Source organism: Heteronotia binoei, chromosome 2 (genome assembly GCF_032191835.1).
Source record: "Heteronotia binoei isolate CCM8104 ecotype False Entrance Well chromosome 2, APGP_CSIRO_Hbin_v1, whole genome shotgun sequence".
NCBI lineage: Eukaryota > Metazoa > Chordata > Lepidosauria > Squamata > Gekkonidae > Heteronotia > Heteronotia binoei.
Genome location: NC_083224.1, coordinates 51,244,811 through 51,270,556, shown reverse-complemented (window position 1 = coordinate 51,270,556; position 25,746 = coordinate 51,244,811). Strand labels below are relative to the sequence as shown.

At 42.0% G+C, this 25,746-nt stretch overlaps 1 protein-coding gene across 8 annotated transcripts in view; it reads right to left on the bottom strand.

Moving 5' to 3' along the window:
- Positions 1-365: 365 nt before the first annotated feature.
- The window catches only part of EPB41L1 (erythrocyte membrane protein band 4.1 like 1), a 223,780-nt gene continuing 198,399 nt past the window's right edge, over positions 366-25,746 (bottom strand). For 2 of the 8 annotated variants that reach the window (XM_060230952.1, XM_060230957.1), the window contains 9 exons: positions 21,661-21,759; positions 11,993-12,379; positions 10,948-11,031; positions 10,130-10,210; positions 8,193-8,249; positions 6,927-7,022; positions 6,522-6,602; positions 3,422-3,538; positions 366-1,703 (listed from right to left, as the gene is read on the bottom strand). In XM_060230952.1, the coding sequence (XP_060086935.1) occupies positions 1,695-1,703; positions 3,422-3,538; positions 6,522-6,602; positions 6,927-7,022; positions 8,193-8,249; positions 10,130-10,210; positions 10,948-11,031; positions 11,993-12,379; positions 21,661-21,759 (1,011 nt within the window). In that variant the 3' untranslated portion in view covers positions 366-1,694. Of the gene's footprint in view, positions 1,704-3,421; positions 3,539-6,521; positions 6,603-6,926; positions 7,023-8,192; positions 8,250-10,129; positions 10,211-10,947; positions 11,032-11,992; positions 12,380-13,604; positions 13,716-21,660; positions 21,760-25,746 lie in introns of all 8 variants that reach the window. The other 6 variants (XM_060230954.1, XM_060230953.1, XM_060230956.1 and 3 more) reach the window with 4 other exon arrangements.

The window sequence follows — 25,746 nt, the reverse complement described above, 5'->3', positions numbered from 1 at the left end:
CAGTGTCAGTCCTCAAGGCATTGGCTGGTCTGTCCTCCCAAACTTCACAGCTTGCTGTGATCTAGACAGAGATCCACTTTTGAAACACATAAATTAAACCCTTGTTTTAGTCTATGCAAGCATATCAGTTAATTGTATTTGGAAGGAAACAATGCTGTTTTGTACTATTTACCCTCTGACTTCCATGTTATCCAGGCAAAACACAGTCTAGTAGAACCTTGGTCTGGGCTAGCATGCCTCCTTGTTCACCTTCAACATTTTTTTAAAGCAGTGAAACTAGTCAGAACTTCATTTTAGAAGCAGAGCTAAAGACAGTGGCCAGTCAGTTTGAGGGGGACTATGAAATGAAAGGGGTTTTTTTAAAAAAAATAGTTTAAAGAACTGGCACATGGAGTACAATAGCTCCACAACAGCTAAATGCTTAGGTCTGAGAAATCAAAGTCTTCAAGATCCCAGGAAGTTGTGAAGGAAGCAACCTAACCTCCAATCCTTAACATGGCCTCATTTTCTTGGGGCTAGAAGGTGAGGGAGATATTGTTAATTGGCATGATTTACTGACTTTGACTGGATTGATCATTCCGGCTTTCTTATCCACCTCCCCATGTTGCTGAATGCTGCCTTTACCACCAACCAACCAATTACAAACACTACTGTGTCACTATGCCACTCTCTTTTGCAAGAGCACAGGTTAGGTGTGTGACAGACAAATACCGTCCCCAAGAGAGAGAATTAGTGATTTTTTTCTACTCTGTTTTCATGGGATATCAGCATGATCTAAGAGTCTCATAATACATCAACCACAGTCAATCAAATAATTATAATGTAAAAATGTCATTGTCATACTTATCAGCACTTTAATTTGTTTCAATATCATTCCCCACCCTCCCCAGTTATATATAATATACATAACTTAGAAGCACATCCATGTGAAAGCTCTACAGGTGTGCCTTGTTCAATGAGAAATCATATACATATAATTTTGCTTTGCTTTCAGTGAAACTCAGTCAATTATTTTCATCAGAACAAATGAGTGGATGTAGAAAGGAACTTTTTTTTTTAAAAAAAGGGAAAGACAAGTTGGGAAAATAAACAGAACCAAAAAGGTGAAGCAACAGAAGTGCCATGGAGGAGGGAGAAAGAATGGTCACCACACACCCCAGATTGGAAAATAACAAAACAAGCATCATACAAGTGAATGGTTTTTTTATTCTTTCCTATGCAGGGAATCATTTTGTGGTTTTGCTTGTTGATTTCTTGCTTTGTTGCAAAGCATTTTTGCTTTTCCATTCAGTGTGCAACAAATGAGCTATGTATCCTTTAAATGTAACATGCAGAATGGTGGTTTATTGTATTGTTAATAATATTATTACCATCATGTTGCTTTTTTTTTTCCTTTTAAGATCAGTCCAGTCAATTCTTCAATTTCTTTGAAGAGGTGGTCGGTTTTGTTTTGTTGCTGATGTTGGCTGTTTGTAATTCATCTCCGGCATATAGCAGCAGTGCAAGGATGCATTTTTGTTTCCTGTATATATAATATATAATATATTTGCTATTCCTTTTTATTTAATTTTTTTTGTCTCTCAACATTATTCTTGCAGCCAGGACGTTCTGTGTCTCATTGAGGAATCCAGCATAAAAGGCCCCTTCTTTACTCCAAATTAAAATAGAGATGCCAACTTCTAGAAACACAAAGGTCAAGATTCCTGTACAAGGGAATAAATGTGGGTTAAGAAAAGAAAAAAATATCAGGCAACACAGTGCATGTTGGTATTAAGGCAGTATGCAGGATTTTCTCCAGTGGTCCATTGTATGGAGCAGCTTTACAGTGTAGTCTTGTGCAGAGTTACTCCAGTCTAAGCCCACTGGTTTTCAGAATGTATAGATTAGAGCAATTCCACATAGGACTGTACTGTTAGCTGCAGCAGTGCAGACTAGGACCAGTGCAGCATCTAACCTGGCGATGTGAAGGATACAAACTGGGATTTTCTGCATGCACTGCATGTGCTCTGTCAGTATGAAGCTCTCCCTTAAAGCACTGTGATGCACTGCCATTTATTCTAGGACAGTGCTTTCAAGCTTCCTACTTCCCTGCACCTTGCACATCAGCTATAGAATTTCTGCACATTCATTTTAGGTTGAACTCTCAGCACAAGGCACCCACTAGGGCAGTTTGTCCTATATGGTGCACAAAGGGAGTCCATCCCAGAGACAAGAGCCCAAAATTCCCCTGCTGCTGGGGTTTGCAGGACAAGTTTTATATTTCAGTTTTTTTATCATTACAGCTTGACTTACTACTAGTAAACTGAATAGTTTTATTATTTTTTCCAGGTACTGAGCTTTTGTTACTAATTGATTCCTATGGGTCTAAGACTGAAATGTTGCTGATTTGGTTGGTATGGGTCTGAGATTGAATGCTATTGGCTCTGTTGCTCATTAGATTTTGATCATAATTAGCTACTTTTTTCATCTGCTCCTACTGATCCTTCGTGAATTTGTCTAATCCCCTTTTAAAGCTAAGCCTGTGGCCTTGTCCTCTGGCAGTGAATTCTACATTTTATAATCACTTGCTATTTCCTTTTGCCTTTCCTGTTGTGGGAAGTTACTGGGACAGCAAAAATGCTGAATACATGAAATATAAATATATCAATAAATGGTACCGGTCTTCTCAGTCAGAAACGACTGGTGCTTGCACAGGGGATCACCTTTACTATTACCTTTTTTAATAGTATTATAGTGATATATCTACTGGCAGCAAAAAGACTTTGAGGGTTATGGTGAAATGGCAGACATGAGGGGACAGGGAGGGAAAATAATACTGGATGTCAGCAGAGAGATTTGGTAATGAGCACCTTCCCGTTGACATGTGGGCAAACCTGCTTTGACTCCCATGTTCCCAGAAAGATCAAATCAAAGAAGATTCTGGAAATATTGGTATAGACCAGGGAGAACATGGAAGGCAAAAGAAGGAAACATGGGATACCCACCCCCCCCCAAAAAAAACCCACTCCAGTTTGAGAGTTGGTTTGGAGCAAATCTTCCAATAAGGAAACAGTCTATCAGTGCCACACTAAGCAGAGTTATATTGTTCTAAGTCCATTGACTTTAGAACAGTGTAACTCTGCTTAGCATGGCAGTGCATGTAACCAGGCATGCCCTGTCAAGCTAGTTTTTGTGTCTTACTGCAACAACAGGTCACATCTGGAAAGGACGGTGGTTCAGTGGTAGAGCACCTGCTTGGTAAGCAGAAGGTCCCAGGTTCAATCCCCGGCATCTCCAACTAAAAGGGTCCAGGCAAATAGGTGTGAAAAACCTCAGGTTGAGACCCTGGAGAGCCGCTGCCAGTCTGAGTAGATGATACTGACTTTGATGGACCGAGGGTCTGATTCAGTAGAAGGCAGCTTCATATGTTCATATGACACACCTGAGGCTTCTTGTCCTTTTCTTCTGGAGATGGTTCTGTTTCTCGATATACTACAGCTTTGGTTACCAGCATGTCGGGATGCTGCAGCTTTGCCTCCTTGATTGCCAAAGCCAAAGCCTATGAAAAGAAAACAGTGAGTGTTTCACGCAAATTCACTGGAAGTGGTCTAAGCAGACAACAGAAGAACATGCCGAAACAGCATGCAGCGCCTGGGAAGGGTGGAGGTTGGGGAGGAAAGGGAGCTCAGTGGATGAAAGGGAGCTCAGGAATGTTCCTGGAAATACAGAGAACTCTATTAAGTGAGTGCACATTCTTGTCAAAGATTTTCTCTTCAAGATTGGATTCTGCAGATCCATTTTATTAGGAAGAAAACACCATTGTTGGCAGAATGGATTCACTGAGAGCCAACTGTTTCTTATGTATGTTAAGTTCTTATGCAGTAAAAATAATATTTATATGTGAACTTATTTGCAGCACTGAGCTGATATCTTTGCATACCATGCACAGAAGCTAAATATATTATGTATAATAATATATTTAGCTCCTATGTCTTTAACCCCCTCCCTTGGCTCCTTGCAAGCCAAGATATTTTGCATATAATTATACAATGGTTGCTGGAAATGTTCATCTTGTCATATGAAGTGCTGAGGGGCTTTGGAAAACTCCACCTACTGAAAATTTTGTAACTATTCATGGTAAAGAAGTCCTAGTGATGAAAAGCTGGCCATTCCTAATCTAATATGAAGCTTTAAAAAGAAATAATTTGGGGTCAAGAGTGGCAGTGTATTGTCAGCACAGTATCTTGGCTTCTGGGATCGACTTTGGAAAAAAAAATACTGTTGTTCCCTGCCAAGGAAACCCATGTTGGATTGACTGGATAGATAGAAAACATAGAATATATAAAGAAAAAAATGTGGAAGTCTGGCCTTGAGTCAACCATTACCCAAATTCAGTCCAGCAACCAGCATGCAAAACAAGTCGTATCTTTTTGCTAGTTCAGGAATACAAAAGCAAATGCTGTTGTGCACATGATTCCCATGTCTGGACCCTGCCTGTATGCATGTTCCTCTCTTGGCCCTGCATGTACAACACTGAACATAAGGTTATTGCTACAGCTTTCAACATAACTGACTGTCTGCTTGGAAGATGGGTTGCGTAAGAACTGAATCTGGGACCTTTGCTTCCCCCATGCAACAGATGAATGGTGCTGTCAAATCTCATCAGCATAGAGAACACAAAAATCAATTTTTTGGCAGGATCATGATTTATAATAAAACTTGATCAATGAAACATCATTTTATGACCTTCTTAGGAACTAATAAAATAATGTTCTCTGCAGAGAATGAACTCTGGGGAAACATCACTGTGAGTCATCAGAAGCACAAAGTTTCATGTATTTATTTGACTGCTTGATAGTGTGGACCGGGGACTTGCAATTCATTGCAACTATTGTCCATTGATCCATCTAAGTGATCTTTTACTTCTATTTTATGTCTGATCTCTAACTGTAAATGTCAGAAGAACACAGACATTTACTTCTCATGTCATGGGAAACATGAATCTGCCCAGCAGCTACTACCAGATGTTGCTTCTGGTTTAGGTTTTTTTTAAAAAAAACTTTTTATGGAGTTAGGGCTGAGCACAAGCAGGAGAAGAGGCAGCAGCAGAACGAAAAAAGCCCATGTGAGTGCTGATCCCACCTAAGAGATTCCATTTGGCATCATGAACATCATTATCCACAACTTATAGTGTGCTGGTCCTGAGGCTGCAGGAAAGCATTCAGTTTTAAATCAATCTGTTTCTATAGTTATAGTAACTAATTAGTATGCCTTTGGTTTAGACAATAAATAAGTTTTCTCAGCAATACATAACTTGTATTGAGTTTTCCGGGTGCTTCACATGCATTAAATTATTGTAATCCTTACAACAAACCAGTAATACAAGTCAGTATTATCACCATATTTGTGTGTGTGTCTGTCGGGGGAAGCGCTGAAGCAAATAATGGTTTGACAGAAGCCACCTACACCTACAATGCAATCTAAGCAGTTATACTTTTCTATGCCCACTGACCTCTGCAGGCTTTGACCACTGACTCTGTTTAGGATTGCACTGCTAGAGATTTTTTGACAGAAGCGACATTTGAACCAGGGACTTTCCTGATTCACCAATAAGTTTCTAAGCCTAATGTCTAAAGGCCACAGGGGAGATCAGCTCTAGAGACTGCACTCTACAAACACATGGAACCCTTGATCTCTATGCCATCTCTTTCATATTCTGAAGGGTTTGGGGATTGTAGCCATCTTAGTTTTCCCATTTTCGTGCCCTGGGCACCCCTCGCAAACCCCTGGTGCGGCCGTCGCCCCTCTGCCTGGACCGCCCCATTTTGGGACTCGTGGGAATGTCCTCCTGAGGTCTCAGAATTAGGGGAGGGAGCCAGGTTACTGCACCTCAGGCCCTCTTTCCTGTCCAGCTATGGGTGGGCTCCTCTCTCTCTCAGTTGGCAGTCCCTTTTTCCATCAGCCAGCTTCCTCCCCGACCTCTTGTCCCTCTTCCTTTTATCTCTCTGCCAGTTCCTTCCCTGCTCCCCGGGTCCCACCCCCTTCTGGCTCCGCCCCCGTTCATAAGCCCAGATGCCGGGGGATGGCGTTCCGGGGCTTGGCCACCCTGGAGCTGCTGGGCCTTCCATGGCCCCAGTGGAGTGTTGGGGTGCGGCGGCACTAGCCGCCATGGCTCGGCCTGCTGGCCCCTCCCTCAGCTGTTGCTGGGCTCCTTCTCCGCCTCCCTTCCCTGGCCTCCTTCGACGCTGCGCGGCGTCTGGACTCCCCGCGCCCGAGGGCAGGTGCGCTGGCTGCAGGGGCCGAGTTGTGCTGCCGGGGCCATTGCTCTGCTGTCGGACGCCCAGGTAGGTGGCGGTGCGGCTGTGGGGATGTCCAGCAGCGCCACGGGTAGCTCCCCGGGTGTCATGGGGGGGTGGGCGGCTGGCAAGCGAGGGGGGGGCCCGCGGAGTCCTGGCCTGGGCTGGGTGGGACACATATAAAACTGGGAATGGAAGGCTTGGTTGAGATCTTTCTAACAGTGCTCCCACATACTTCCTTCATACCTGATCCTGGTCCACATCTTCATCTCCTGTTATGATGATTCGCTTTTCTATTCTTGTTTCAGAAAATCCTCCTTTCACAGTCTGGAATAAGGGAAAAAAATGTCATATGGCATTTTTCATAACATAAAATAGTAACTCTTAGGTAACTCAGCACTATCAACTGCATGGGGCAGTCTGTTACTATGATTTCTACCTTCCCAGTGACAGATGTGGGATAAGAAGTAACCATTTGTTCAAGGCTGCCCACTGTCATTACATATCAAACACAACTGTAAGAAAAGTACCTCCCCTTAAGATAGCTGTCCATTGCCTCTTACTTCCCCTTATGCTCAATACATTAAATTTAAACACTCTCCATAACATTTGAAGGTGCTTTGCTACTGAGCCCTTCTGACCTGCTCTTACCTTGGTAACATGCGTAGTTGTGGAGGTTGAAAGAGTTTCTGCTGTGGCCCCAAAAAGGCTGCTGAAGGCTTCTTTCCCAACAGCACTGCTGGTGATCTGCAAGCACAGACAAAACAATGTCCATGTCAACAGATTGTATTTTCTTTTCCAATCCATTGTCTTTATTACACACTCCTTTTGTCTGTTCCTCATCTAGGAAGGTACATAGCTCAGTGACAGAGCACACATTGGCTCAACCTTTGGCATCTTTGAAAAGCCTTGGGCAGGGCTTGAAGCCAATGCATGCAAACTCTTCTGTAGGTTTTTAACATTATTTTTTAAAGTTTCAGATTTATTTATTTATTTGCAAACCTGGGTAACTCCCAGGTTTGTAGAAACATTTCATTTATCCAACACTGACTCCACTGTGAAGATTTTTAAAATCCAAACTCTGTGGCTTCATTCAGAATTCAATATATTTGCAGAAGTTCCCCAAATTGTAAAGAAGTCATGGGAGTATGCATTTGTCAGGGTCAATAAATGGCAAGATTGCACAAGTGGACTCCCACTGCATGTAGAAATCTTCCCCTTTCCCATTGTCTGTAGTCTCTGCTAAAAGATATATATATATTAAAAAAAAAATCTTTCAGCTTCACAGTCAAATGGATGAGAGACCCTAGTCTCCCTCCTCCTTATATTGTTTTTGGGACATGACAGTAAGCACTGAGAAAGTCACGCTAGTAATTTCTCCTTCCAACTGAAGAGGCATTCACTCATAATTATAACCAGAAGATCAGAGGACCTGTCAGCCTGTGGTCAAATAAATGTAACTGTACCACTTTTGAGTAGCTGTTAAGTAGCTAGCACATGAGTCAGATGATTATAAAGGAAAGAGAAGCAGTGGTTTGCTTTCTCATTGTCTGTGCATACTTTGGAGTTAGGGCTGAGCACTGAGGGTGATTATTTTAAATTACAAATATGGTGGATTTAATCATCTCCCAATGGACATGCTTTATATGTGGCCTATTGTGTGCAGCGCCAAGATCTCAGACACTGCACCAGTGGGCTTACACCAGCCTCAGACACAAAGGAGAAGGTATGCTTGTTCTGCTGTTTCCGTTTTCCAAAACCTCACTGAATCTTGTTCACTAGAAAGGAGATAGGAGGATGCCTTGAGAAGTGGATGGAGCCAGAGGAGAGAAATGATGGCTGGAGCATTGCATTATCTTTATACTGCACTTCAAGGTATCTCTTTCTCAAATCTTCAAGAATATAAAAAACACTCACTGGAGAGATGGAGCGAAGTTCTGTTGTTCCCTTCCCAGGCTTGGGGGTGCTGTGGTCCTGCAAAACACAATGTTTACAATGATATAAAGGTGCAGAGAGATACCTAATTAGATATGGTACCTAAATAAGACAAGGGGACATCTTCTGAGACAATAACTGCGCCTATCTTAGTTGATACCTTCAACAATCCCTTCTTCTCTGACTGCAAACCTATCTATCCCAGCCTGCAGGTTTCCCTTCTCCCCCTTCTCCTGAGGATCTAGCAGAAGGCCAAAAGGTTTAGCTTAAATCCATTGGAGTATTTCTGTGGATGGAAGAATTTCCACACATGGAGTGCAACTTTCTTATCCTGTTGCAGCTGACAATGCCATGCAACACTGTTTTTGGTGACTGCTTGCACCCAGGAATAGTATTTCAGGAGGCATTTGGACCTGCAGTGGGAGGGAGAGGTTAAAAAAAAGTCAAACTTGCTTGGTGAAAACCCTTCCAACTCTGGAAACGCTCCAGGAGATCTGAGCCTTTTGTCTACTTCATAGCTGAAATACTGCTTGAATATTTGTGATGCCTCATCTCAGGGTTTCCAGCTGTTCATGTGATTTTTTTTTTTACTACTTTAATAATCTAAATTAGAAGCAAGCTAGCACTGTGCCTACGTAACAGTTTAAGTATACCTTCCACCCAGCACTCATCTCTCTAGCCTTTACTTATAAGTAAAATAAATACAATTTTAAGTGTTATCTCTTTTTCAAAATAAATAACCTAAAGTGTCATATGATCCCTTCCCCCCTTTTATGATGAGCCCTGCTTAAGCTGTACAGGCCCTGCTATCATCCATCCCCATTCCTAGATGCTTCCAATCCAGACGCTGCAAGTCCTTGGAAAGCTTCACATACTATAGCAGGACTCAGTATTAGTTAAAAATTTTGGAAGTGACCAGTTCTTCCTGAAATAGGTGAGATGGCTATGCATATCTTTTTCACCATGTAAAAAATAGAAAAGCACATGATGAAGTGTTGGGGCCTGTCGCAGGTCTAAACAGCATGTTTTGGTAATGTTATAATCAGAGGAGAAGAAAACCGTGAAGTGGCTTTCCATGTCACAGGGAAGAATAGGGAGTACCGTGACCACCCCAACAGAGGCATGCATGGTCTCATCACTTCTTGCAGACTTGGCTGTTTCAGAAAGTGTTGGAACAGAACAATAACTGATTTTGTGATTCGTTGTTTTCTGATGATAGTCATATCTGATTTTTGTATTTTATTTATTTATGCACACTGACTGCTTTTTATTGTTAGTTGTCTATGGGGGCTTCAGCCTAAAAGGCCAATCAGAAATATGTTTTTTTTAAATGCTACAGACTGAATCCTTAATGGGTGTTTTCTGTTACATGCAATTTTTGCTGGAGATCTCCTGCTAACTGTGATCCATTGGAAAACTCACAGTGTAGATAAAACCATGAACAATTCAGAAAGAAAGTGAAGTGGCTTGAGGAACAACTTAAATAAGGCCCAGTAAACCTGCAACTATTATTCTGTTATTGTTTTGGGAATGGCTACAGAAGCCACAAAGCGGAATGGGGGAAATATGGTTCAGGGTAATTACACTGGGTGATGCACTCCTTCCTTCTCCTCCCAAGATGCCCTTTACTCCACAAAGGTACCTGCATGCCCTTGTGAGGCAAACACCGCCACCAGAAAAATGATAAACAGGGAAAGGATTAACTCCTCTCCACAGACTGTAGCCCTGACTTTAATCCCCATAACCACCCAGAACGGCTGTTAATTTTTTTTTTTTTTTAAACACAGGCAATCCAACTCTTGTTCTTGTGTCTCCTGAATCACATGTAATTCAATGCCTACAGTAATCAGGATGTTACCTTAAGAGAAAGAAGAAAAAACTCAAAAAGGAGGATAGTTCCATTCCCCATGGGCACTTACAGAGGATGTAGATATGGTTTCTGTGCTGACAATGTGGGAAGTAGTTATTGTCTCTTTTCCGCCTGTGATGGTTCCATCAACCTGAAAAATAAAGCAGAAAAGAGGGTGAATCAGTGCAGCTACAGCTGATGCACAAGCAGCAGTCTTTGCAAGGTTGGCATTTTTAAATATCTTTGACTTGCCAATAAAGCACTTGCTGCTTAATTCTCCACCCAATGACTGCAAATGCATGGTCCTTCGTCAATACTGTCCCAAGCCAAGTATGCAGGCTGTGATTTGGTTACAGAGTGGGATGCTTGTGCTTTTCAGGTCTTGGAAAGGACTGCACAGTTTAAACACACACACGCATATACCCAGAGTCAAGGCAGGTATATTTTATTTAAATTGAAGTACATATATTGCTGCTCTGACCTGGATGGCCCAGACTAGTGTGATCATGGAAGCAAAGTAAGGTTAGCCCTGGTTAATACTTGGATGGAAACTGAAGTTTCTACAAAGAGGCAAGTAATGGCAAGCTACCTCTGTTTGTCTCTTGCCTTGAGAAGCCTATGAGCAGGTCACTGTAAGTCGGCTGTGACTTGACTACACTTTACACACAGAAAGAGGCTTATAACTGATCCCTGCATTGACAGGGCAGCAAAGTGGAGGATATCCCCACAGGCTCCACATAACTCTGTCCCTTTCATTTCAGCAAAAGCACAGCAGCCCTATAAACCCAGTCATGGTCTTCCAAACGACATTATACAGCAAGTTCTTACTTCATATGCTTTGGTTGTGGTGCCAAATTTAAATGGATTTTTAAAAATCCAACCAGTTACCTGTGTAGTTTCTGTTGCAATAATTCTGTGATGCACAGAGGCCTCTTCTGATTTTTTCAAAGTTTCTGTTTTCACAGCTGATGACTACCAAACAAACAAACAAAAATTAGCAACCCTGTTTAACTGCACAAATCTGCTGGTGTGCAACCTGTCATATGTTCTGGATGAAGTCATTTAAATTGCACAACCCTCAATCCTCCTTGAGTTGGAACATTTTTTTCCTGCTACAAAAGGTATGTGGTTTTCAAATAACAGGGTCTGTAGTGTGTATGTTTGTGTGTGTGGGTGACAGAAAACACTGACCATGATGATGTAGTAGAGGTATCCACTACAGATAACATTAAAATAAAGATGGGCAAAGTTAAGCTCTCCAATAAATCAAAAGGGATTGGGGAGAAGAATTTAAACCACTAGATTTTAGTGCAAACACAGAATTCTACTAAAAAGACTACAAATCTCTGTGTGATGCTCAGTTTTGGAAATATATGAAAAGTGATTTCTACATTACATTTTCTCACTCCCAGCCTGACTCTGAGCAACCTTTATTTTTCTTACTTTCTGACTTCTGAACAACCAGAAAGGATTTTTTTGTTTGTTTGGCTCATCTGCCTTTCTAGAGGCTGCTCATCTTATCCAGAGTAAATTCTATTAACGGAGATTAAGTTCCTTCAATACATGTGTTATTAGTTGAGTTCATGCAACACAAAGCACACACAAACCCACCCCATGAGATACCTGTGGTGGAACAGCCAGGCAAATATGGTGGGTTAAACTGTGACGCTATCATGAAGATTAGGAGATACATTAGATACCTAGGGGACAGTCATGCATTTTGATGTCAGAAACAACCATGCAAACAAGACAACAACATTCACAATGATGGGTTAAAACATTTGAGAAATTTCTTTTGAGTTGTTTGGAAGTAAGCGTGCACTTCCAGACACATGAGAAGGACAGTCGATCAAGCAATGCCAAATGTGAGACAGGCAACACTGCAAAATGAAGATACTAAGAACACATCGTTGACTGTGGCTCCCTTTTGTACCTCTTCCGGGATTACACAGGAAGCTTTATCACCATTCTTGGCATCATCTTCTTCCTTGGGAGCTGGTCTGTCAGATTCTCGAGAAGAAACCTGACCTTCCCCTTCTCCCTCACTCTTTTCCTTGTCAAGCTCAGGCAAACTCCGGGAGAAGTCTTCAAAGGCTGCACTGTGGTAGTCACCAATGACTGTAAAGTCCACCTCAGCCTCAAGGCTGGAAGTTGAGCTGACAGTGATGCTTGAACACTTGCGCTCGATGGCCAAATGGTTGTCCTTTAGGAAGACTGAGTCTCTTTCTTGGTCTTGGTCCTCATCCCCTGTGTCACTTTCAGGAGCCCTGTGCCGTGGTGGCTTAGATTTTTCCTCTGTGCCCTCCCTCAATCCCGCTCTCTGAATGAGACAAAAAGGAGGAAAGAAGCTAAGGCTGTAAGTGCTGAATGACAGGTCAGAGCCAGCTATACCCAACACAAGAGAGGGCAAAGGACGTACCAGAGGAAGGGTTTTAAACACACCCCAGCCATGAAAACCAAGACCTTTATCATGGCATAAATTCTGCAGGGTGGGGAATTTCCCAATTTTATTTGCAGAACTAGAAACAGAAGGGAAAAAAACCCGCTAGGATACTGAAAATATCATTTCCCCCCAAAAAGATGGCTGGGTATATCTAAAGGCAGACTGTATATGTGCCAAAAGCAAGTATGTGCAAAACAGCAAACACTTGTTAAGACATTAAAAAAACGGAGTTTAGGATCACACTTGACTGGGCATCAGAAAGAAAAGTGCTACAAAAGGGGAAAAAAAGAAGGAATTAAAAAAACTTGAATGCTGAAGAAAGACAAAGGCCAATCCAAGTCATCTGCACATATTTATAGAAGCAAAAAACATTGTCAATTTCACTGAAATGACAGCCTTGTTTTCTGCCCATGTTGTTAAAATTCTTTTTTTTTTTAAATGTGCACAGAACATTTTGGAGGAAATGTGGCATTTGTGCGGAAGAGTTTATGTTGTGAGCACTTAGATCCTTGTGGGGATCAACATGCCACTTCAGAAGACCACTATAGCATTAATTCTATTGTGCTATGTTTTTCAATCAGTGTAATTGACAAGAAAAAAACAGAGCAAGTCTTCCATGTCCTAGCTTGTTCAGAAGGCCACACATACCTCTCAACTGCTTCAAAGATAAATTTCAACTCACGCGGGCCCTGCAAAATGGTTTTGCAGCACAGCACCTTGAATTATTAGTTTCTATTTAGCTTTCCTGTCTTAGTGGAGCTGCATTCTTTTGTTAAGAATTCCCATTATATCTTAGTCCCAAAGTTATTGAAACTGGAGAGATCCTCATGACTCCAGTGGGATTTGGGCTAGCCTCTAGGGAAAATGTTTTAATTTACCTGATTCTTTATGCCTTACTTTGTCCGTCCTGGTACATTGAGAGGTATGAGAAAAGATAGTTAAGACAAACAGAGGAGCAGCATATATATAAAACATATATATATATAACAGCCCAGTAACTAGGGAAGGAGTCGGCAGCACACAAATCTCCACTGGTTAGGCTGAGCTTTGACACCACAAAAAACCCCCAAAACCAAGCAGTTAGTAAAAACAGCACTGAGACCTGAGAGGCCACTGGGGCAGCAGCAGCCTTTAAACTCTCTTCTTTCAGGGTGGCATTTACTGATGGGCCTGATAAATCCTTTTCTTCCCAAGGTGGTTCTTGAAATTTGCTCTAGATCAGAGAAAATGGGGTTAGTCTTAAGGAGCAGAAAGGGAACTCGGCAAGTGCCTTGGTTGGAGCAGTGGAAAGCTATTTTGTCAGCCAGCCACCAGCTAGTCAAAGGCAGGGGAAGAGAGGGAGGGCTTACAAGCTAAGCAAGAAGGGGATTATCAAATTAAGGGATGCAAGAAGGAAGAAGCTAGAAGCGTGAGAATGTTGCTGCTAGGTGCATGTCTGGAGGTAGGTGGGAGATAACAAAGCTCTCAGGTGTGTCATCCCTTCCACCCCATTTTTGCAATTCTAGTCACAATACTCTTTTCCCTGGTTTCACATTAGCAGCTGGCATTCTTCACGTAGCCAAATCTTCAGGAAATTCACACACACACACACACACACACACAAATAACAACCCAAAAGCTGATGAGCTTGCCTGGGCCAGCAGGTCTGCATTCAGCAAATGAACCAGGCCACATGTACATACAGGAAAAAAAGGACAGGGGATGCAAGCAGCAGCTCTTGGTCAACGGCCATGTTGGAAGCCATGGCACAAGATGCATAAAGAAAGAAGAGTCACACAACATGCTTTATGAACTTTCCAGTGGGACAGTTCATCTGGGGAGTTACCACAGCTTCTGCCAAAGTGATTTCACAGCCAGAATCAGGAGAAGCCAGTTCAGCATCTCCTTCTTGATCAGATTCAATAGAAATATCTTCCTTCCAAGATGAAGGCTGAGAAGGTTCTCCTTCGCTTGTTCCTTGTGTGACAGTTAAGTAGATCACTTCAGATGCTTCTTCGGGATCCTTTACTTTATTATCAAAAGTGTTCAACACTGCTTTAACTTGAGCACCACTCTTGTCTGAAAATACACTCGTATGTAGCTCTATCTGCATCTTTGATGGCTCCATCGGTGCTTTACTACCAGGACAACTCTCATGAATTCCCTTTTGGGTTGTGTGTTGCACATGAAGGGGAGGGTTACCCATTTCTCCTTGTTCAAACATCTTAATTTTAGAAGCCACAGAAATTTCTTCTACTAAGCCCCTATGACTTTCCATAGGCAAGATTATATCCTTAGATTTTTGAAGCTTTTCACATGTAGTGAACTTCAAGGGTTCCAGATGTGGTTTCTGCTTCTCACTGGCAATCTGTAGATCTCCCCTACCTTTTTCGGGCTGTGAACATTCTTTGTGGCTTTCTGGGGATACTGCATGGGAGATGACACTTGATCCCTCACTTCCTTTTTTAAATGAAGGTTTATCCTTGGGTATTTCTCCCAGTTCCAGAGGCATAGGATCAAGGGAGCCAGACTGCGACCAAAGTTGATCCTTGGATGGCTGCTTTAAGTTAGATGATGTGTCCTGCTCCAGTCCTTCTGAGTCTAGAGTTGGAACCTCTGAATTTTGGAGATCTTCTACAGGCACTCCACAGCATTGTTCTTCATCTGAACTTTTAAATTCTAGAGTTTTGTTCTCGATGGCCTCTTCTACTTTATCCAGTTCCTGGAGTTTATCTTTAGTTGGTCCATCTAAATCATGGGGCTCATCTCTGTTTGATTCTTCAGTCTTTGGGGATTCATCCTTCTCTGTTTTCTTCAATTCGGAGAGATTATTTGAAGTTGATTGTTCATCTTTAGTTGACTCTTCTTCCAATACAGAAGGTCTGTCTTTTGTCACCTTTTCTACTTCAGGATAGTTGGCATTGGCTGCATCCTCCAGTTCTTGGAGTCTACCTTTAATGAGGTCTAATTCAGAGGTGTCATCTTCAGCAGATTGTTCTAGCTCAGGGTCTTTATCCTTCACTGATCCTTCTGATCCCACTGTTTTATTTTGAGCTGGCTCATGCATTTCAAAGAATCTGTCATGTTGGGGCTGGTATGACACTAAGATTCCATCTTTGTTTACCCATTCTGCCTTTGGCTGGGGCTTACTTTGATCTTTCTCTGAAGTTTCTGTAGTGCTGGAAAGCTGCTCTGATGAGGAACCACAGGTGGATTTAGTAATCTCTGTGGCTTCTATTTGAGGACACATCTGTGAAGTTTCGATTTCTTGTAACTTGTTTCTTCCTATCTCAGTTTCTGAAATTCCACAAAGCATGTCCACTTTGTCGGTGGTAGCATCAGCCTCTTTCTTGTCTGATTGTTTTTCAGATTCTTTTTCAATACTGTGCGTTTCATCGGTACTCTGCTCTTCCTTACAAAAGAACTGAACTGCTTCTTCATTCATCAGGAATCTATGTTTTAGTTCTGCCATTGTTATATGGGAAGCTCTCTCAGTGGATTCCTCTGTGGTAGAGAACTCAATGGATTCCCTATAATCTTTGGTACCGTAATTAGTCAGCTCAGGAGAATCCCTTTCTGCTGTAACTGATGAATGATCTTCTTTCTCACTGGTACACTGCTCTATAGGATGTACCTTTTTCTTGTCTTCGGTGTCTGTCTTTGGCTCATCAGATTCTGTAATTTCTTTATCAGTCCCTGATATTCTTTCACCATTTGTGGGTGAGATGGATTGGAACATCTTATTTCTTCCTGCCTCTCCTGCATCTACAGCTGATACAAACCTAGCACTCTTCTCATTTTCATAAGATAGCTCAGCTTGGGCTTCCTGCCTTGTTTCAGCTGAGGAAAGCTCCTCTTTGTCAGATACATTTTTGGTCTTATCTTCTTTTTCATCTGTTTCTGCAGAGCCCAAATAGATTATCCTTTCTGTGGCAGAAGACACTATCTTGTCACTCAATTTCACCTTAGTTTTAACAGCCTCAGAATCTGAGCTAGTTTTTAACACTTCCTTGTCCAGATATGGCAAAACAGTTCTCTTATCTTGTAGGGCAGTTTTACTTTCTTCTTTAAATGACTCTGACCAAGAAGAGGTACACCTTAGTCTCTCATCAGCTTCAACACCTTCAGGTTCAGTCCTCTTCTCTACGGGTGCTTTGAAGAGGTCATTTGGTCGCTGAGGTTCAGTGCAGGCCACTGCTATTGCCTCCACTTTGTCTTTTTGCTCTTCTTTTTCTTCTGCTGTCTGGCTGTCAGTCTCAGAAGAGAGTTCTCTATTTTCTCTCTCATAGACATCATCCTCCCATAATGATTCAAAATCCTCTGGACTGGCTATCATTTTGGCTCTTTTGTACATCTGACTTTTCCTTTCTTCACTAGCTTTCTCTTCTTGCTTTTCCACTGACTTGAGTTCCCCTACTGCAGTGGTTACTTTGGATAAGTCCAACCTTCCATGCTTCTCTGACCGACCTGCATGTGCATCATCCTTCTGGATTTCAACATTTTTTTTTAGTGCTAGCTCTTCCAGCCCAGAAGTTTCTCTTTCTATAAATACCCAATGCTCTGAACCCTGCATTGCAATTGGAGCAAGAAGAGTTATCATCAAACACAAGTTACCTGAATAGCTGATCATTAATATGCAACGAATGACTTGCCCCTGCATTAACTAAACTCTATCACAAGGATATCACAAGGGGATGCCAGTAAGATGCTAACACTGACTGGATGCTGAAATCTTACAGCTGAGACTGGTGTTGAAAACAATATTTTAGTATAAAACGTGCTCAGTGCCAAATATTTCCCAACCAACATTAGCTACATCATCATCGTTATTTGATTTTTATTACACAGAGGGTGGCAATGGTCTCTTTGTTTCTTGCCTTGGAAGCCCTATGGGGTTGTTAAAAGTTCATTGCAGCTTGATGACACTGTCTACCTCTGCCACTTGAGTAAAGATATGGAAATTCAAAATCATTATCCAAAATCTGAACAGAATGTTTAATTTATCCAATGACTGAAGTCAGAGTCCAGTGGCACCTCTAAGACCAACGAAGTTTTATTCAAGGCATGAGCTTTCATGTACACACACACTTCCTCAGATATGTCCTCATTCTCACCAAGGTCTATCCATCCTCTGCATTTTAATGTATTTAATACATATGAGTGTTTGTAATGCAATGCAATATACTGGAATAGATTTTTCTGACATACCTCTAAAGAACAATATATTGGTATAGTATTTAGAACAATATATAGTGATGATTGCAATGTAATACAATGAAAATTTAGATGACAGATAGATAGATAGACAGATAGATAGATAGTTACAGATAACACTGTAACCCACCCCAATGAAAAGGGGAGGGATGCTGTTTATTACCTTCATGCTTGTGAAGAGATGGAGTGTCTCAGTTATTTTCCCACAATTAGAAAGGATTCTCTTACACATTTATCTCCTATTTTGACATATTTATTGATTCCCGTTGTTCTCCCTTAATTATATCCAAACTGCTGACCCTATATACTTGTAATTCTTGTTTTGTCTCCGCATATCTTATAATATCTTCATCATGTTACATGCTAATTTGCTGTTCAGCCTTTGTCTATAAGTCTGAATGGTTATCTTCCATTTCCATATATCTGAGGAAGTATGCATGCACACAAAAGCTCATACCACGAATAAAACTTTGTTTGTCTTAAAGGTGCCACTGGACTCAAACTTTGTTTTGCTGCTTCAGATCAAAATGGCTACCCACTTGGATCTATCCAGTGACTATTATCAATTATAATGATCCCAATATGGTATGACAAGATTTATATGAAACTTTGTAAGGACAAAGGGAAGTTATTTAGTTAATGTACTTCAGAATAAAATCATATTAAATTATGGTGGAATAGTTAAAATAAAATGGGAGTATATTAACACACTCATTGTGTGTGAACCTCTCACTCTGAAGAAGTTTGCTTAGAATTCTCTTATTACAGTATGACTGTGGGTCTCACTAAATTTCCATTCACTGGAGGAGGGGGAAAATCCCTTTAGCTGATAAAGTTTCCTGACTAAAGGTATAATATACTTCTGTACTCTAGCAACATGTCAAGATTTTCTACACAGACAGAGCAAGTAAAATGGAGGGGTTGAGTTGCTTTGACCTTTTCACGCTATCTTTGGGCACACCTGAAGAGAAGCAACAATTTCTGTCCATAATGTCAACAAACCTGAATCCAAGCCAATTCTAGGCTAGATCTAGGAAGGCCAGGTTAAGGTAAACATTGGGGGGTAGCTGTGCAAACAACTGTAAAGGCAGTCCAGCCAAGCATCATAGATAGCAAAAATAAATTTATCGGAGTGAGCTTGTAAAAATTTTAAAGCTCAGTTCACATGTACAAAACTATCTGGATGCATTCAATATTCAATATGCATTGTGTATTCAATATGTAGTGATTTGTATTTTATGCTGTTGAGCATGATTCAAACCCCATCACTTGGAAGTGCTAAAATTTAGTTATCTCTGGGGAAGAACACAGAATGACACAGCACATCCTGGAAGCAAGAGAAGGCAAATAAGGACTTTAGGGCAAATAATTAGATTAAGCCCCTGCTATTTAATGTTATGTTAACTGTGATGTTAACACTGACCCTATAGCAGCCAAGTGTTGGCTAATCCAGTCTCTTATTTGTGTACTTCCAGATGTTACTGCTGATTTGCAGAAGGGTGGAAAAGAACATGCTGCAACTGAGAGATATTGCACTCAGACTCACAAAGGCAATTACATCTAGAAAGCACAACTAATTTGCTCCATTGCTGAGACTATGGTGTGGTACAATGCAGAGAGTCAGAGTTGGGATGTGAATTATACAATGACAGACAATTGTTGTTTAGTTTGGAAGGTATGCACAGAATGTACTACCAATCATATAACAGGTCGTAGGCCAAAACATTATTACAGAAAACTAGGTCTATTGCACTGATTTCCAGATATTGTTTTACCTCTTTCCATTTTTTTGGAGGGAGGGGGGAAAATCAGAATAAATGGACCAACTAAACATCCATTTGTACAATTACTTGTTTTACTAACCAATAGAGTTACACCAAATGTTTACCTTTTTCATTTTTCAAATTAAAGTGGTATCTTCACAGGGGCAGAAGTATTTCCCAGTGTACAATTCTGGTTACCATATCTCCTAAAGGACATTACAGAGCAGGAAAAAGTTCAGAGGAGGGCAACTAAGATTATTAGGGGGTTGGAGCATCTTCTGTATGAGGAGAGTCTGAAGAGTCTGGGACTTTTCGATTTAGAAGAGAGAGAACTAAGGGGGGGCATGATATATTTTTATAAAATTATGCATAGGGTGGAGAGAGTTGACAAATATTTCTCCCGCTTCCAAAATATTTGAACTTGAAGGCATCTGATGAAGCTGATGGACAGTACGTTATCTTGTAGAAAAATAGGTGGTGGAGCTCATCCAGGGATTGTTAGGCAGCTGCACATACTATTCAATGGACAAAGAGGTGGAACTCTCAGAAGGAGGAGGTGGAACTCTCAGAAAGGTTCAGGAGATGTGCTCCTGTGAGCTCCCACTGAATCTGAGGCCTGGGTCACAAAAGGAAAGACTACTTTACAATGAGTGATTAAAATGTGGAATTTGCTGCCAGAGGAATAAATAGCTTTAAAAATGGCTTTATCAATGGCTAATAGCTGTGGTGACTGAGGGGACCTCCACATTCAGAGGCAGTAAACCTCAGATTCCCAGAACCAGGAGGCAACATCATGTGAAGGCCTCAGCCTTTATGCCCTGTTGTTATCCATCAAGAGGAACTGGTTGGCCACTGTGTGAGACAGCACACTGGATGAGATAGACTATTTGTCTGATCTGGCAAGGGTCTTTGTGTGTTTTTATGTACTACTAAAAGCCAAACAACAAGGACCGTATCTTACAAAATGGAAACAATGTGGATGTTAAAGCTGACAGTCTGCTTTTTGATGGTGATATTACATACAGCCTTCACTTTCTCCAAAGCAGCCAGCGTTTAAATTCCTTCAAAGTTACAACATCATGTGCCAAAAAACCAGCTGTGTTGCATTAGATCCACACTGCCTTGTATAATGCTATTCTTTAAAGCCTCACTTTAAACAAAAAACCTCACTTGCACAAACTGGTGGGAGATGGGGGAGGCAGTGTAAGCATCATCGTCATCCCCGGCATGATGGTGTAACTTCTGCTGTGACCCAGAAGCAAAGTCATTGTGTGTGCGTGGGGGGAGAGACACTCTAGCACTTGCCCACCAAATCTATGAAAGTTTGGGGCATGTGCTAGAGCATCCTCTCCAGAGTAATGATGGCATGTCTGAGTCATCCCAGAAGTTGTGTCATCATGTCAGAGATGACAATTGTGTCCCCAGTTTCTCTGCCAGTTTTCTCCTGCTCCCCAGCTGAGTCGTGGCAAGGATAGGATTTCTCCCATCATGAATTGGAACCTGGTAAACCTAGGTACAATCTCACAGTGCAATCCTAAGTAGAATTGCACCCTTCCAAACCCATTGACTTCAAGTAAATTTAGACATAAGGCTGCTTAAGATTGCACAGTCACACACCAAGACCTCAGATTGCAGTCACAAAAAGCTTTCTCAGTAAAATTTCGGTGAAAGTTCTTCACCATCTTTGCCAACAGATATTTGAGTTTAGTCATTGCTGAAGCTATTGCTGCTTAATTCTATGAATAAGTGTCTATGCACATACAACTGCTTTTTCTTAACAAGTACTACAAAGTTATAAGTAGGTAAAATGCACTACAGTAAACCCAGATAATAAATTTCATTAGGTAAATACACAGCCAAGAGGTACATGTAATTTACACTGATTACTAGGAATGTGTACACCTCTGATGACTATAGAATTTAATAAATTGGTAATACTACCTTTCATCACAATTGGTTTTCCACACAGTGTCCTATCCAAGTCCCAGACCCAGTAGGACTCAGTCTCTTTCTTCAAAAAAGTCTAAAAGTATCTTTATCAGGGCAGTATTAGAGAACCTTGAAACATCACTGCTGCCAACACCCCTGATTAGCTAGATTTGGCTGATCTGTTCTCATTAAAGTGTTCTAACAACTACAAAAGGAAACAAAAAGAGAAGCAGGTATAGAAAAGAGAGAGAAATAGAAAAGAGTGGTGGTAACCTCAGGAGAAGAAACAAGGCTTTTCTGTGTAAAAGACTCCATGATTAAGGCAGCTCCATGCTCAGATGACAGATCCTCTGGAGAATCCTCTTCTGACCTCTGTTTCAGCAGGGAAAACCCAAGACCCCAAGGCAAAGATGCAGAAAGAGAGACAGAGAAAGAGACAGGAAGAGAAAGAGAAAGAGACAGGCAGTAAATAAAGTACAGAGAGACTACTGAAGATACTGTGTTTTAGGTAGAAACCTTGCTGACACAACCCCTGTCCTTCAACTTCTTAATGCCAGTAACAGTAGAAACAAGTGGCCTGATGAACCCCAAATCACATGCTCTATTCCTCTCAGCTGCAGCAGGGATCTAGCTGGTTGCCATTATAAAGGTTTCAAACTGGTCCATGTACACAACTCACTCTCAGCTTTGCAATCCTTTATCCAGCTATATCTTGCAACCCAAGTCAGCCACTCTAGATGTGATGTGTCAGGGGCAGCCACAGTAATTTAAATCTCAGATCTGTTCTGATCATATATAAAGCAGAATATGGGTGAAAGTTCATTTTGTTTTTAACCCTCAAAAGGGGTGTGCAGGGGAGGAAGAGCTGAACCCACATCCACTTTATCTTCTTGTACTGTGTCACTTCTGATATTTTATCTTCCAGACTAAGAGCTGGGCAGAGAGAAAAGCTCCTGAAGCATGGACGAAGTTAGAGGGTCCAATGCACCTCATCCATTCAGTCCTTTCAAAATAAAAACCAGACCCCTCTCAACAAAGCAGCTGTCTCCATTATCCCTTGTTTGGGCTTTCAACTTTTCTTTTCTATTTAGTCTTTGCTTGACCCAGCAAGAGAACTGCCAAGGCGATGAACATTACAGGTCCATCAGCTCCCACCTCACTCAAGTTCCTTTCCCTTGTATTGTTCTATTCCTTCAATCGAAAATATTTGCACAGTAAAATTCCATTTTGGTAAAGTTGCAAATGGCCAAATAATTGGATTGTTACAGCGGTTTCTGAACAATTAAGACTGTTCTTTCAAGCAACAACCACTGGAAATATTTCAGGGTGGGCCAGATGGCAGAATCCTAAGATTTTCTAGCCTGGTCTTCTTCACTTAGACCAAAAGGCAGCTTTATTTGTTTTTTTAGACTGGAAAGACTAGCCCACATCATCCTGGTTCTATAGTATCACAAAGAGAATAAAATATTTCCAGGCTTCAGTGCAACTGCCAAAATTGTGAGACAAAACTTTAGATGCTGATCTGTATGTCTGGACTTTGATTCTGTACTCATAGAATTCTTCACTCGTTTGTACTGCAGTTAGAAACATCTGGGAAAGTCATGGCAACACTACCCAGTTACGTTAACAAGATTTTTTATATGCAACTTTCTTTTTGGGGGGTACCTTCACTGTTTATATGAGAACATGCCTGCTGTTAATTGGGGAACAAAGCCTCAAGATAGTTCTCCTCCACATAGAAAGTGATGTCATCACCTTGAAAGGATTTTTTCCCTTCTTCTATGACTCAGAATGTTCACTTTCTGTGATCTTTGCAAAACTGAGCAATTCAATCACCTCAAGGAAGATGCTGCACTTGTTTCCACATAGCTGTTGCTTCATATGGGAGCTACAGTTTTAGAAAGCATCTGAACATATGGATCATCATAGTTGTAGGTACATAATAAAACTTTGTTGTATTGCCTATGACCATAGAAATAAGCAAGGTACAAAAATAGCTACACACACAAACAATATTAAGACAGGAGAATATCCATTGTGTATTGTCTCAGGTGCATGGAGTTACATGATCTATGCAATTAGGAGCTATTTAGAGCACAGCAACTAACTCACTGCACACTCATCAGGTGGACTCTCTCTCAGTCCCACATTCTGCAACACAGCGATGGATTAAACTGGCCTGCCTTATAGCATAGTTGTTAACAATTACTGCAATAATGTACACTATACACTTTGAATACAGAAAGCACTATGCACATATTTGGTACGATGTATGATGCTGATGATCTGAATGCAGGGAAGGCCTGTGGCTCAGAGGGAGAGCATATGCTTGGTATGTAGAAGGTCTACATTCAGTCCCTGGCATCTCCAGTTAAAAAGTGGGAAGTAGACAAAGTAGAAAACTGCTGGCTTTAAATGGAACCAATAATTCCTGCTGTACAAGATATGAGCTTACGCCTAGGGTGAAAGCAACAGGAATGACTGGTTCTGTTTAAAGCTAACAGTCTTGATAAAGGCAATAAAACGTGGGACACAGGTCGGCCTGGATGGGCTTTCTGTGAATATTGTTGGACTTACAGATTTCCTTACATATGATTTGTAGTCTATAAGGATCTTTTTGTAAACTTGGTGTTAGGAATGTTTTTCATGTAAAGAAAAAACAGGTTGCTTACCTGTAACTGATTATCTTTGAATGGTCATCTGCGCAGTCACACTGTTGGGATTAGGCGCCAGCGCCGGTCTCAATCGGTAAATTTAAAAGCTGCAGATTTCCGTGCCCTCGCCTCAATGCGCATGCCCAGAAGCCCCACTGCGCATGCCCATCGAGGCAGGCCAGACATCCCGCCACTTCCTGCATGATCTCAAACAGATGGACTGGCAGCAGAGGGGAAGGAGGGCGGGTAGTGTGACTGCACAGATGACCACTCAAAGATCATCAGTTACAGGTAAGCAACCTGTTTATCTTCTTCGTGGTCTCTGTGCATCACACTGCTGGGAGATTAGCAAGCCACAAAAGCCTACTTGGAGGAGGGTGCAACGGTCCATCAGCAGGTAAGAGACTGCAGAACAGCACGGCCCACCAACGTATACTGACGTAGACGCAGGTCCAGCGCATAATGCTTGACAAAGGTATGTGGGGAGGACCAGGTGGCAGCTCCGCAAATGCCCCAAAGGGGAATGCCCTTCATGAAGGCCGCAGATGTAGCCACGGCTCGAGTAGAATGGGCCCGGATAGGACCTGGGAGGGGTCTCTTGCCCAATAGGTAACAAAGTCTTATGGTTTCAGTCAGCCATTTAGAGAGTCTCTGGGACAAGATTCGTTGCCCCAAAGAAGTGGGAGCGTAGGAAACAAAAAGTCTGGAATCCTTCTGAGAAGGACTCGTCCGATGAAGGTAGAAGGATAATGCTCGTTTCACATCCAAGGCATGCAGTCTCCGTTCAGACTCATTAACTGGATTCGGAAAATACACAGGCAGATAAATTTCAGTATTTAGGTGAAAGGTGGAAATCACCTTGGGGAGGAAGGTGATGTCTGGATGAAGCGAGACGCCTTCATCGGTGAAACTAAGGTATGGGGCGTCGCACCGTAGTGCTATAAGCTCACCCATCCTCCGTGCCGATGAAATCGCCACCAGGAAGTCCGTCTTCCATGATAAGAGTTGGAGGGAGCAAGTTGCCATGGGCTCAAAGGACTTCCCAGAGAGCATGTGAAGAACCAAGGATAGGTCCCATGCCAGGGCAGGTTGCCTGGTAGGAGGATACAGCCTGGTAAGGCCCCTGAGGAATTTCTTTGTATCAGGATGGGTAAAGACAGAGTGTCCATCAATCTGAGAGTGGCTGGCAGAGATGGCAGCCAGATACACACGTAGGGACGAGACTGATAAACCCTTGTCCAACAGAGAGAGAAGAAAGTCGAATATGGTGGATAAGCCTGCTGAAGGTGGATTGAGGGAAAAAGCAATAGCGAACTGAACAAATCACAACCATTTATAGACTTGCAAGTGGATGGCTTTCTGCTATTCAGAAGGATGTACTGAGCCCTGCCGGATAACTGACTCACTGCAGGTGCCATGCTGTCAATTTCAGATGAGATACATCATGATGTACCACCCGACCCTGGTGGGTAAGGAGGAGATCCGTGGCTGGAGGAAGCTGACGGAAGATTCCCCTGGACAGGCGGAGGATCGGGGAAAACCAATGTTGTCTGTGCCACCAAGGAGTGATAAGGATCCCTCTCGGTCGCTCCCTTGATATCTTCTGTACCACCCTGGTGATCAAGGGAATGGGGGGAAACAGGTAAACATGACGCTGATGCCACAGAAAGAGAAGACCGTCTCCCATGGGCAGGGGGTCCACCCT